Source organism: Myxozyma melibiosi (assembly GCF_037950935.1).
Source record: "Myxozyma melibiosi strain Phaff 52-87 chromosome Unknown BZA70scaffold_10, whole genome shotgun sequence".
Classification (NCBI taxonomy): Eukaryota; Fungi; Ascomycota; class Lipomycetes; order Lipomycetales; family Lipomycetaceae; genus Myxozyma; species Myxozyma melibiosi.
The window spans coordinates 562,481-575,016 of NW_027042924.1; the positions used below are offsets into that span (position 1 = coordinate 562,481).

Here is a 12,536-nt window from a genome sequence, read left to right on the forward strand (position 1 = left end):
CCCCCCCCTGAAATTGTCGTCGTCGTCATCGTCTCGTCCGCGGGAAGCCATCGTCACAGACCATCACCAGTTTGATCTTCCAGCTGAGCAGACGTCGTTGTGCCTGCAATTGCTTGATTTGCTATCTCTTTTTAGAACTACACGATGGGAAACGAGCAGTCGATGCAGGGCCCGCGTGGCGGAGCCGTCGACAGCGCGCTGCTGAACTCCTTTGGATTCCATGTGCTTAAGATTCTTGATGGGTCGCTTGCTGCGGAGGCCGGGTTTGAGCCGATGTTTGATTTCATTGTTGGGATTAATGGGCATCAGATTGTGCGTTTGCTCTTTTCTGTGAGTTGCTGTTGAGAGAAAATAGAGCTAACTCGAGAATCTACAGGAGGAGAGCAACCCCGAGCCCTTCGTGCAAGAGATCCAGAACTGCGCCGGCAGATCAGTCAGATTCGCAGTATTCAGCTACAAAGGCCAGCAACTCCGTGAGCTCTCGCTTTCTCTTCCCGCCATCTCCGAAACAACGCCCAAAGTCGAGCTCGGGATGGCTCTCCAATGGGCTCCTCTCGCGCTCAGCAACCTCGTCTTCCACGTACTCGACGTGCAGCCCGCGTCCCCGGCGTTCATGGCGCGGTTGATCCCCGAGTCGGACTACATAGTCGGGATCGAGGGGTTCAAGCTGCTGAGCGAGAACGCGCTGGGCGAAGTGCTGGAAGCGAACGTGGACAAGGATCTCACGCTGAGGGTGTATAACGCCGACTACGACACCGTCCGGCTCGCGACGATCGTGCCGGATCGGAACTGGGGCGGCGAGGGCGTGCTTGGCTGTGGCATTGGCTTTGGGTTTTTGCACAAGATTCCCGCGTTTAACGAGCAGATGCCGGTTCCAGGCGAGACCATTTTCTCTGCGGACGAAGAGCCAGAGCAGGAGTCGAAAGACGAAGATCTTTTCGATCCCTCCGCGCAGATTCCCCAGATCGGCACCGCAGCTCCAACTACCTCCACTGCCCCCTCGACATCAGCTCCCTCTGAATCCCACCCCGAACCACAGACATCAGCAGACCCGATACCCAAGACCTCAACACCCCCACCCACCCTCTCGACCTCCCCGCAAAACCTCGCATCATCCCGCGTCCCACCTTCGCCCTCAGAGATCGTGATGCCATCCTACATGCGCCGCAAGCACCACAAACCCGGCGCGGCAGCAGGCCAGCTGGACGCTTACTTTGACGAGCAGGAGCGGATTAGTAAAGAAGCAGACACGCCCGCGCCGACAAGCAGCAGCAGTAAAGCCAGCATGCCGCCGCCGCCGCCGAAGGATTCGGAGATTAGACGGAAAAGCGCGAGCGAGGAGGCGCAGGAGGAAAATAACGAGTCGGAGGACGACGTCGAGTAGCCCTTGTTTTTATATACAGTAGTTCTTATATACAGTAGTTTATAGTAATAACCAGTGAATAGCTTCATATTGTAAATAGCCCTAAACCCTACAAACCCTACTACCTCATCTCGTCTTCACAATTTTCTGATATTCGATCAGACAAGTGATGGTGTTTGAAATATGCGATGCGACCCGCGACGATGACGGTGAAGACGTGAGTTTTAGCTGAAATGTGCTGATTTTTGTGGAGTTGATGCTGATTTATGCTGGGTGGTGTAGATCGCGGACGAGCTTCTGATCGAGGAGGACTCGATTCCAAAATACCTGTGGAAGTGCGTTTCTACTCTTCTCTTTGAAATTTGAGCTTGTACAAAAGCAATTTGCTGATCGTTGTTATGAGGTCTGTTTAGGTACTGGCGGAAGAGGAACCAGATCTTTTCGAAATTCAATGAAGGCGTTTGGATCAATGAGCAAGGATGGTACAGCGTCACTCCCGAGGACGTCGCAATGTACACTCACTCCCTCCCTCTTCTTCTACATCTCATATCACCTACAGCAGCTAACACAACAGTCATAGAAACATAGCAACCCACGTAACAAAGCACACGCCCGCCTCACCCCTCACAATCCTCGACGGCTTCGCCGGCACCGGCGCGAACGCGATCCACTTCGCCAGGCAAGCTAGCGTCCGGCGCGTGATTGCGATCGAGAAGGACGCGACGACGCTGCGGTGCGCGATGCACAACGCGAAACTGTACGGGGTCGCGGAGAAGATCGAGTTTGTGCTGGGGGATTACTTTGATTTTGTGGAGCATTTCGCGGGGAAGAGTGAGAGGTGGAGAGTGGAGAATCGGGTTGATGTCGTGTTTTTGTCGCCGCCGTGGGGGGGGCCGGGGTATCGCTACGACGAGGTTCTTGATCTTGAGAAGATGCAGCCTTATTCAGTGTATGTCTCTCCTCTTTCCTTTTTTTCAGCTGAGTATTCTGCGACTAACTAATACATACAGAAGCGAAATCCTCAACGCAGCATACAAACTAACCACCAACATCGCGCTCTACATCCCACGCACATCAGACATAATCCAACTCCGCAACATCGTCGAATACCAATACACGCAGTCATCTTTCCACTCCCGCTCTTCCTCTGACGACGACGACGACGACGACGACGACGACAGCAGCAGCAAAGGATTCTCGGAGCAAGAAAAGATATTATTGTCGTATCTGCATGAGGATGGGCATTGTGTTGCTATATGCGCGTATTTAGGCGCTCTTGCGGTGCCGGCGATGAAAGATTATGGCGTGGTCCTGATTGAAGACTGATTATATAAAGTAATATTATAAAGCAACTAATCTACCAACCAACGCCAGAAAACAATACAAAATACACAAAACGATAAAAACTACAAGGTATACCTCACATACAGCTCGTCGATGAAATGCGGATGCTTAATCCCCGGCGGCCTCGCCACTTTAAAATACTCGACCGCGTCCCGCACCGGGACGCCCAGCCTCTGCACGAGATACGAGCAAATCAAGAACCCGGTCCGATTGAACCCGTAATGGCAATGCACAGCGACCACGTTCGCGTTGCGCGCGCCGGTGGTGGGGTCGTACTCGAGCGAGTCGACTAGCGCGATGAACTCGTCGACTTGTTGTCGGGACGGCGGGATTTTGGAGACGGTGGGGAATTTGTGGTAGCGGATCCGTTTGAAGGTCGCGGGATCGTACGGCGGTAGATCACGCGAGATGTCGATGATGTCGGTTATATCTCTATACCGTTCCTCCAAGCTCGTCGGGTTCTGCTCCGCGTCATCCTGCCTGAGCGTTTTCATCGCCCGAATGCCCGACCCCCCGCCCACAACCTCCGAAACCGCATCAATCGACCGCCACTTTGCCTCGTTCTTCAAACTCCACTTATCGTCCCTCGTCGCCAGGTCCGCGAGCTGCCACCCGAGCGACAACCGCTCGTCGACGCAGTCGACGATGAAGTCGTTGATGATCCCGCAGACTAACTGGTGCCGGTCAACAAGACACATGTGTCCCGCGCGCGGAATCACCGTGATCCGCACCGCCGTGTCGTCCCCCTCCGCCTGCCGCGCGGACCGCATCGCGTCAACGATCTGCACCGCGTTCGCGGCATGCGTCACTTTATCCGCCTCCCCCGCGATAAAACAGCACGGCGCCCGCACGCGCTGCCAATCCTCAAGCTCCGGCACGCGCGCCCCGGCCGCCATCCGCAACCACACCGCCGTGTTGACTTGTAAATTCCACCGCAGCTGCCGCCGCCTCAACACCCGATCCTCATCCTCATCCTCATCTTCATCCCCCGCGCCCACACCCAGCATGCGCGACACCGACGGCGAGTGTAACCCGCCCTTGCGATCAGAGTACCTGAAAACATCAAACACCCCCGCGGGTATCCACGGCGCGAGCTTCTGCATGCGCTTCGCGCCCGCGCTCAACGGCGCGGGCGGACAGATCGCAACCACGCCGCGCACGCGCTCGGCGAGCATTAACTCGCCCGACGCCGCGATCCGGCACACGACCGCGCAGCCGAGCGAGTGGCCGACCAGCACGACGTCGCGCTCGCTCCCCAGCTTCTGATTCACAGTCTCGACCACCAACCGCGCAATCGAGGGGGTCGTGTACACGTCCGCGGACAACTTGCCATCGACAGGCGCACCCCCGTGACCCGGAAGATCAAGCGTGAGCACGTCGGCGTAATACGCAAAGAAATCAACCAGCGCGTCAAACTGCGCAAGCTGGCCTCCCAGCCCATGCACAAGCACAAACGCAGGCAGTCTCGCCGGATGCGGATTCCGCGTCGTCGTCCCCTTCACATGCACCACCCGCACCTTCACCGGTACTGTTCCTGCTCGTGAGGGAAGGTGGTGCTCGATCGTCTCGATCTCGCTGTCGCGAACAGTCAGCGGCGAGTCGCCGAGTAGCGGATCCGCGAGCAGCGATTTCTCGAGCGGCGACAGCGCGCGTGCGCGGCGGATCAGATACGCAATCACGAGCGAAGTCACGGCTGCTGCTGCTAGCAGGTACTCCATCTTCTTTCTGTAGTTGAGTGAATATCGAGGAGTTGAGGCAGGGACTCTGCTCTGTGTTTAGTTATTGCAAAGGCAGCGGTTGCCAAACAGACTCTCGGCGCTCTTTATGATTAGTCAGAGATTACGATACATATTACGTCATGCTATTATGAAATTCACAATGTATTGTCGTCGCTACATTGTGCTAATGTACAGATCACGGATGGATCGGGATGAAGTTGCCAATGATGCAGCTCGGGATATTGTACCTGTCCCGTCTGATGGTGAAGCTGAAGCAGCACGACCTGCGCGTGCGTCCGTCGCGCGACCGCAGAGTGCAGCTCGTGAGCACCGCTTTCTGGCCCGAGTCGAACGCGATGTTTCCGTATTTCTCCCAGTAGTTCACCGCCGAGTCTTCGCTCAAAACCTCGTAGATTGCAATCTTGCCGTCCCGCAGATCCTCAACCGGCACCTCGACCAGCGCCGCAAACTCCTTATTCCCCCGATAGATCTCCCCCGTGCGCCGCCACAGACAGGCAGGAATCGCCATCGACGTGAAGACGCGGTCGTAGTCCAGCAGCATGCGCTCAAACGCCTCCTCGACCAGCACTAAATCCACATCAATCAGCGTCTGCGCGATCGCCCGGAACGCAGGCCGGAAGATCGACAACGGCTTCAGAATCCGCTGCCGCGAGGCAGCCGCCATGTGTCGGTCCATATACCGCTGCAGGCGCGCGTAGCCCTTGACGTAGTTATACGGCGCCAAAAGACCGGCTTCGAGCTTCGCGTTGATCACCTGCTTCAGCCGTTCTTCGGGCGTGTGCTCCGGTCCGTCCGCGGGGTCGGCGGCGGTCAGGAAGAACTTGTCTTTTGCGGTCTCGGGGACCTGGATCGGGCGGGTGGGGGTTGTTAGAGTGAGGTTGCCGTTTGCGCGCGCAGAGAGCGGGTTTTGCTCGGCTGGGGGTTCGAGCGAGGGGTGGTTTAGCGTCGTGGGGTTGTGGACGGTCGGGAGAACAACGTCCGGGGTCTCGCTCCGGGCGGGGTTGGTTGGTGATCTTGGTTCCTGCTCTTGCTCGCGCTCTTGCTTTAGCTCTGGTTCTTGCTTTAGCTCCTGTCCCGTTGCTGCTGCTGCCTGCTCGGGCAGAGCCTGTTGCTGAGCCTGTTGCTGAGCTTGGTGAGCCTGGTGAGCCTGAGGCACATCCTCAATCAACGTCAAAAAATCATTCAACGACGAAAACTCATTTCCCGCGCCTTCCGAGTAAAACAGCGGCTGCTGATACGGCGTCAGATTCGTGAGCAAATCAACAGTCGAGTCGGTCATCATCGCCGCCGTCCAGTCCGCCGGCGCAGAGGCTTCGGGGGATGCCTGCGCGCTGTTGCCGATTGAGAGAGGGGCGGTTATGCCTTGGCTTGAGATTTCGTAGGTGTATGCCGGTTTGTCGGGGGAGGTTGTGGTCGTGGGGGGTGTCGTGGTTTGTGGTTCTTCTTTGATGGCGGAGGGGCTTGTGGTGGGGTTTTCGTCGCGGCAGAGGTGGCCTATATTTCTTCTCACGCAGCGCGAGCAGGGACGTTCTGGGGGGAGTTAGTGTGAGATGTTGTGGAGAGGGAAGACAGTAGAGGGGTAGGATACCTGAATCACAAGTCATATGGGACCTTCGGCAATATATGCAGGCTACAGAAATCAGCAAAAGAACACTATATCGACATGAGAGTGTACATACCATGATATCCCTTCCTCCGCTTAGCAGACTGCGACGCCGAGGACGCAGTAGGTGAAGTGCGCTTGTAGTTCTTTGAGTGGGAGTTTGTGTCTGAGGCAGCTGTTTCTGGCGAGTCGCTGCCGCTGCCTGAATTACTTCCACTCCCGCTGCCGCTTCCAGCGCTCGCACTGGTCTGCGATCCTGTGCCTGCGCCTGCGCTGACGGATGGTGGTGATTTGTGGTGGGTGTCTGGGGTCGGTGTTGTGATGGAAGGTGGGGTGTTGTGGGGTTGTGGCGGAAGATCAGGGTCGGTTCTGGAACATGATAAAGTGAGTGAGTAGTTCCCAGCACAAAAACAGAAGATTAAGACATACATTTTCGCTGTATTTCTTCTGTCCAGACTGGAATTAACAGCCGTGAATCCAACCACCGCATCGCCTTGCTCTGCACCTGCACTTATATCATCCCGCCGGCTGTTCTCAGCACCAGCGCTATCGTCCTCGCCAGCATACATGGTTGTCGTCATATATCCTCAGCAACTATTTCTTTTTAATCCTTCTTCTTCCTTCCTCTGCGTCAACCGGCTGTTGCTGCTGCTGCTGTTCAGCTTTGGGGCATCTGCTTCTGCTTCTGCTTCTGCTTCTGCTTCTGAGTTGGCGGCAGGAGAAATTGTCTACTGGTTTACGGTCCTGATTACCCGGCCTGGTGATCTCTCATTCTTTCTGTTCAGTGGAAGAGAGTAGTGTCTGCGACGATTATCTACATGTTTCTACTATATATATCAGTTACTATTTATTGTCTACTCATACTTATATCTCATCTTCACAGCTGATGCGGAGGATAAGAAGGTGGAGGTGAAGGAGGCCAGACTCGGCCATTAAGCCGGTAGGGTTTTTGCCAATTGCCCCGCCCCCGCTTCCTTTGTCTCTTCTTCTATTTCTTCTTGTTGCTGTGTTGTTGTGTTTCTATATCTTGCAGTAAGGTGATGGCTATATCTTTGTTATCAGCATATAATACAGCTATTGAGAAGTTCTAATATTACTAAGATATTAGTAATAGACTTACTAAGATCTTAGTCAGTGTCACTATCAGCTTTCCGGTTTGAGAATTTTATAAACAACCCGTCACTCTTAGTTGTATTTTCGTATTTTGTCATTAGTATGTATTAATCTCTCTATGCAACTATTAGGCCATTCTCTGGCAATATCTCGAACGTAAAGCAATGCGCAATGTGCTATGTATGCAACCAACAAGCAGTGAATAAATATAAAAAGAGTAAAAGCAGATGCAAACGCTATTCTCAACCAACCCAAACATAAACAAGCAATAGATGATAAAAGCAACAACAAAAAAGCAAGACAGGTCATAACATCGTCAGTATTAAAGATGCGAGTAGGTTTTATGTTTTGTATGTACAGAAATCAAAACACCGCACAGTTGCCTGCTCTTGTGTACTCGAGTACTAAGTACTGGTTGGCGAAACTCTGAAGCCATGTGGAAAGGTAATGTGTCCACGTGGATGCACAACAGAGTATGTTCATCCAGCAGTATTCACTTCACCACTCTTCCTCTTTTGTCTGCAGTAGCAATATGAATACTATGTGAAGAAAGTGTGAATGTGAACAGTGTGAGTAAGATGTGAGTGAGCAGGTGAGTGTGGCGAGCAAACACTAATCCGAATTAGCGCAAGTAATTGTTTTGTTGTACGTCACAACGTCACAACAAATAGAAGAGAACCCAAACAAACATCGGCAGTCACTGCTGTTCATCCACTCTCTCTCCAACTGTGAGGAAGCTGTGAAGAGTGAAGAACTAGTGCTGAGGTGATGTGATGTGGGTGTGGTGCGAGTCTGGGCTCCGAAAGCTTAAAAAGACCGCAAACAAAGCCGGAGCGAGCCCAGGACCTGGCACCACGACTCAGTCCTGGCGAAGACGGTCTTCGGAGGTCATGAGCGAGTAGAGCTTTTCGAACGCGCCGGAGGGCTTTGAGTATTTGTCTCTAGCGCCGACGCCGAGGGAGGAGGAGGAGAAGAGGGAGGAGGAGGAGAGGGCGGGAGAGGAGGCGGCGGAGGAGGAGGTCGATGTTGAGCTGGCGAAGGTGGGGGAGGAGGTGTAGGGGGGGGAGGATGCGTAGGGGAGGATGGGCGAGGAGGAGTCTTTTCGTCGGCGGATGCCTGTTGGTGTTGTGTTAGAGAGAGGAGAGAGAGTAGAGTAGATGATAGAAGAAGATACACACCTCTCATGAAAGCGTAGACGGCGAGCAAGATGAAGAAGGCAACAATGACAACCAGCAGCTGATCAAGGAAAGCAGATACAGACGACGCAAAGGAAGAAGAAGCAGCAGCTCTGGCGGCGGAGGCAGCAGCTTTTGCGGCGGAGGCAGGGGACATGGAGGTGTAGTCGAGGTTGTAGAAGCGGTCTCTGAGGAGGTGCTCTTCGATGATGCGCTCGTCGACTGATTCGGGGACCATTGTGGCGTGAAGATGAGAGAGAGAAGATGAAGATGAAGAGAAGAGAAGAGAAGAGAAGAGAGAGATAGAGATAGAGAGAAGAGAGGAAGAGAAGAGGAAGGGAGGAGGTGTAGAAGAGAAGAAGAGAGGACGAGGAAGAGAAGAAGTTTATAGTTTTGATGCGAGACCACTTTGTGACCCGCAATGGACAATAACCAAGCCTCCTCCGGCTGTCTCACTCCCCGCCCCGCCGTGGTGCTATTGAGGAAGTGGTAAGAAGTAGACAGAAGATGGCTGCTATTCTGCTTATAACAGCCATATATTCTCTACTATCATCTCTTTGTCTACAACATCTCTCTGTTGATATTCCATCGGTGACATCATCGACTCGGTGCCTGAGTTTGATGTAGGACACTAACCCGAATCTGGACTGGTTTGCGGCGCCTCTCTAAACTCTGGCCTTTGAGTTCTGCTGTGTTTTATATTTGTCTACTTCCTTCTATGTAAGATATGATTACAATAAGAGAAGGAAGAGTAATAGTATAGAGAAGATAATAGAGAGAATAAGAAGAAGATAGTAGAATATAAGAACAGAAACAGATGTAATGACTATACTGTAGCATCCGCATCTGGAGTCACATGCATCTTCTCTTCTCGCATCTCCAACGCTTCCGTCTTCTCTCGACGGATAAAAATAGTCTGCTCGATCCGCTGATATCCAGCCATCCAGCTGCCTTTTCTTGAGTAATTGTAATAGAATAAATAGAGAATAACTATTCTACTCATCTTCTTGATATACTCTATTCTTCTTCATATCCTCTTTGCAGAACTACTTCTTCTCTACTCACTTGTTTACCCCCGTTGGCCCGGTAACAATGGCAAAAGCTTACCAAAATAGAATGCACAACACACCAACCACCCCATCCTCTCTATTCCACTCCACTCCCATCTTCTCTTATCTGCATCCCCAATTATCTATTAACTATTCCTATTTTAATACACTTATAACTTACTCATGGCGTCATATTGTCATATTGTCATATCGTCATCATCGCTTTCTCTGAACTCTCGCCAAGCAATCTATTCTCTATCTCTGTCCCTGCCACACCCAGCCACTCCTCGTCATAATTACCTCTTTCCGTAAACTTATCGATTCCATACTACTACTACTAGCTAAATAAGTTATTTGATTATACTAGTTATTTGATTATTTAATAATACTCCATCATACTCTACTATCATATCTCATACATCCTCCTTCTTCACCTCATTACCACTACTCCTCTCCTCCTGCCTCTCCAACCCATTCTCCTTCACAAAAAACGACAGCACAAACGACACCACCGTCATCGGCACATAAAACGCAAACACCGCCCGATGCGCAACCATATACGCATGCCTCACCCTCCTCACCTGCTCCGCACTGCTCCCGCTCAGATCCGGCACCGCAAACACAGAGCTCGCCATCGCCGCCTGCATCTCCGCCGGAATCCCCTCGGGAACGTTCGCCAGCAACACATTCGACAGCAGCGCTGACGCAATCGCAAGACCCACCGCCGCGCCCAGCGACCGCACTAGATTCCGCACCGACACAATCACCGCCCGATCAGCCTTCGGCGCGTTCGCCTGCAACGCAACCAGCACCGGCTGGAACGTGCACCCGATCCCCAGGCTCTGAATAACCAGCGGAATCGCAAGCACGCCCGACGCCGTCGTGTCGTTGTAGATCCCGAGCTGGATCGACGTCGCAGCTACAAGCAGCACCGACCCCGTCCGCACAATCATCGCGTACTTGCCGGTCCGCGACATAATCAGCCCCGCGCAGGTAGACATCACCGCCTGCGGGACTACCATCGCCAGCAACATCACCGCCGAAAACATCCGCGAGTAGCCCCGCGCGTTCTGGAAATACACCGGCAGGAAATTGATCTGCACGTAATACACCGCGCCCGTGAAAAACACCTGGACAAACATCGCCGCCCGCACCTTGCTGTGGAACAACCGCAGCGGCATCATCGGCAGCCTCGCGACTTTCTTCTCCACGTATATAAACCCGACCGCAGCAAGCCCGCCAATCACGAAAAACGAAATCACAAAGCCGCTGTTCCACGCCCACTCCACGCCGCCGCTGTTCACGGGTATCAGGATGAAAATCACCGCGATCGACGACAGCAGGATCCCCAGCCCGTCCACCTTCCGGATCTTGGCCTTATAATCCCCCGGCGTGAACTTGAGCGGGACGATGAACCACGAGACAACCATCGACACCAGCGCACACGGCGCGACAATGTAAAACAGCACGCGCCAGTTCGCGTGGTCGATCAGGCCCGCGGCGATAAACGGACCGACCGTGTTTGCGATCCCGATCGTGGTCGCGATGAATCCCTGATACTTGCCGCGCTGCCGCAGCGTGACGATATCCGAGACGAGGATCATCGCGAGCGCGTTAATCCCGCCCGCAGCGATACCGCTGAACCCGCGAAAGACGTAGAACTGCGCGGCAGTCTTTGCAAACCCGCAGAGTAAATCCGCGACAAACAGCAGCAGCACCGCCGACAGAAAAATATACTTCCTCCCAAAGATGTCTGATAACCGGCCATACAGCACCTGAAAGGTCGTGTTTGCAATCATCGTCGCGGTGGCCGCCCACGAGATCGTCGTCTCGGCGTTGAGGTCGCGGCCGATTGTGGGCAGCATGTTTCCGAGCGACGACTGGTCGATGTAAGACACAAAGAGCGAGAGACATATCGCTGCAAAGACCGATATCAGCTGGCCGAACGGGAGCAGATTTGTCTGGTCCTCGAGCAGTTCTTTGTTTGCTTCTGGCTTCTGTTCACCAACATCCTGTGCACTACCTTCCTGCTCAGTCGAGCTCACAATCACGTTCTTCTCGTCCTCCATCTTTACAATCCACACCAGCACAAAGCACGTCCTCGTCCATACTTATACAACGCGCAGACTAATCCAGGCACAGACTAATCCAGGCGGTGGGCAGGGAGATAAGCGGACTTGCCGCGCGAAGCTTTTTCAGGGTGCTGGCGTCGGCTGTTCCGCTGTCGCTCTCCGGTTTGGTGCTGTTGTTCTATTTAGCTGAATATAAGTGTGGACCATAAAATATGAATACAGTATACTACTATACAAAACACAGAATATAGAATATAGAATATAAAATATAGACTATAGAATATGTAGGAATATAATTCAACTGGCAGAGAATATAACTGTAAAGAGACAATAAAAGCATTTATCTTTAATTCCCAATTAGGCCACAAGACCAATTTCCGCTTCCGACGCCTCGATGAATGACCACTTCCCATAACTAGTTATTCCTCAACATCTTCTTCATCTTCATAGTTTAGTATTTATTCTTTCAGTATCACTATTCTCAATTCATAGCTACATAAATATACATCTACAAACACACAACAACTGCACATCAGCTACTCCCCGTACGAATCTTATCTTCTCCCCTGCGCAACATCCCCTTTGCACCTTCTCATCTCTCTTTAGCGAGCACGCAACCAGACTAGTCCGCGGAGATCTAAACGCTCTTTCGGACCTGGAGATATCTCATCTCCGTCTCCATAGAGAAGCCAACACTCAAGCACTTACACTATTAACCCTGGCACCCTCCAAACCCTACACAATTACTAATCTATTACATCAACACTCACTCTACCAGCAAACCCTATTATTAAGCTTTTAGACTTTCAATCTATCTCGCTCGCTTAATTGATGACATAAGGAAATCCAGCCAGATCAACTTATGATATCCGCTCTCATATTCCGAGCTGTCACCGAGCAACTCAGGCTATCGTGAAGATGACAGACCAGCGGAGTGGAAGGGTGGTGGTCGGTGTCTGTCAACGGGGTCTAGATCTCGGGTTCAGGGAGGTGTCTTCTGTGTCTTCTGTGTCTTCTAGTGCCGGCTCGCGCGGGAGTGGATTGGTCTCACGACGTTGCCTTGTAGAATCACCATCTC

General features: G+C 52.6%; 6 protein-coding genes across 6 annotated transcripts; 2 read left to right on the plus strand and 4 right to left on the minus strand.

Moving 5' to 3' along the window:
• The first annotated feature begins 46 nt into the window (after nucleotides 1–46).
• BZA70DRAFT_282457 (putative Golgi reassembly stacking protein) lies at nucleotides 47–1,449 on the plus strand. Its single transcript, XM_064913280.1, has 2 exons — nucleotides 47–312; nucleotides 377–1,449. Exons 1-2 carry the CDS (start codon nucleotides 145–147, stop codon nucleotides 1,382–1,384), a joined length of 1,176 nt encoding a protein of 391 aa, XP_064766967.1. The 5' UTR covers nucleotides 47–144; the 3' UTR covers nucleotides 1,385–1,449.
• Nucleotides 1,450–1,462: 13 nt separating this feature from the next.
• On the plus strand, nucleotides 1,463–2,719 carry BZA70DRAFT_282458 (RNA cap guanine-N2 methyltransferase-domain-containing protein). The gene is made up of 5 exons (XM_064913281.1): nucleotides 1,463–1,580; nucleotides 1,646–1,698; nucleotides 1,777–1,875; nucleotides 1,944–2,312; nucleotides 2,374–2,719. Exons 1-5 carry the CDS (start codon nucleotides 1,533–1,535, stop codon nucleotides 2,687–2,689), a joined length of 885 nt encoding a protein of 294 aa, XP_064766968.1. The 5' UTR covers nucleotides 1,463–1,532; the 3' UTR covers nucleotides 2,690–2,719.
• BZA70DRAFT_282459 (Alpha/Beta hydrolase protein) lies at nucleotides 2,720–4,553 on the minus strand. The gene has a single exon (XM_064913282.1). It carries the CDS (start codon nucleotides 4,423–4,425, stop codon nucleotides 2,770–2,772), a length of 1,656 nt encoding a protein of 551 aa, XP_064766969.1. The 5' UTR covers nucleotides 4,426–4,553; the 3' UTR covers nucleotides 2,720–2,769.
• BZA70DRAFT_296781 (uncharacterized protein) lies at nucleotides 4,554–6,815 on the minus strand. The gene is made up of 3 exons (XM_064914539.1): nucleotides 6,126–6,815; nucleotides 6,035–6,076; nucleotides 4,554–5,976 (listed from the first exon to the last, which is right to left on the minus strand). The coding sequence occupies exons 1-3, from the start codon at nucleotides 6,628–6,630 to the stop codon at nucleotides 4,622–4,624; spliced, it is 1,902 nt and encodes a 633-aa protein (XP_064766970.1). The 5' UTR covers nucleotides 6,631–6,815; the 3' UTR covers nucleotides 4,554–4,621.
• Nucleotides 6,816–8,021: 1,206 nt separating this feature from the next.
• Nucleotides 8,022–8,575, minus strand: BZA70DRAFT_291020 (uncharacterized protein; the record flags this gene model as incomplete). The annotated part of the gene is made up of 2 exons (XM_064914263.1): nucleotides 8,022–8,278; nucleotides 8,341–8,575. The coding sequence occupies 2 exons, from the start codon at nucleotides 8,573–8,575 to the stop codon at nucleotides 8,022–8,024; spliced, it is 492 nt and encodes a 163-aa protein (XP_064766971.1).
• A 1,162-nt stretch (nucleotides 8,576–9,737) lies between these two features.
• Nucleotides 9,738–11,751, minus strand: BZA70DRAFT_282465 (MFS multidrug transporter-like protein). The gene has a single exon (XM_064913283.1). It carries the CDS (start codon nucleotides 11,453–11,455, stop codon nucleotides 9,800–9,802), a length of 1,656 nt encoding a protein of 551 aa, XP_064766972.1. The 5' UTR covers nucleotides 11,456–11,751; the 3' UTR covers nucleotides 9,738–9,799.
• Between the last annotated feature and the right edge of the window lie 785 nt (nucleotides 11,752–12,536).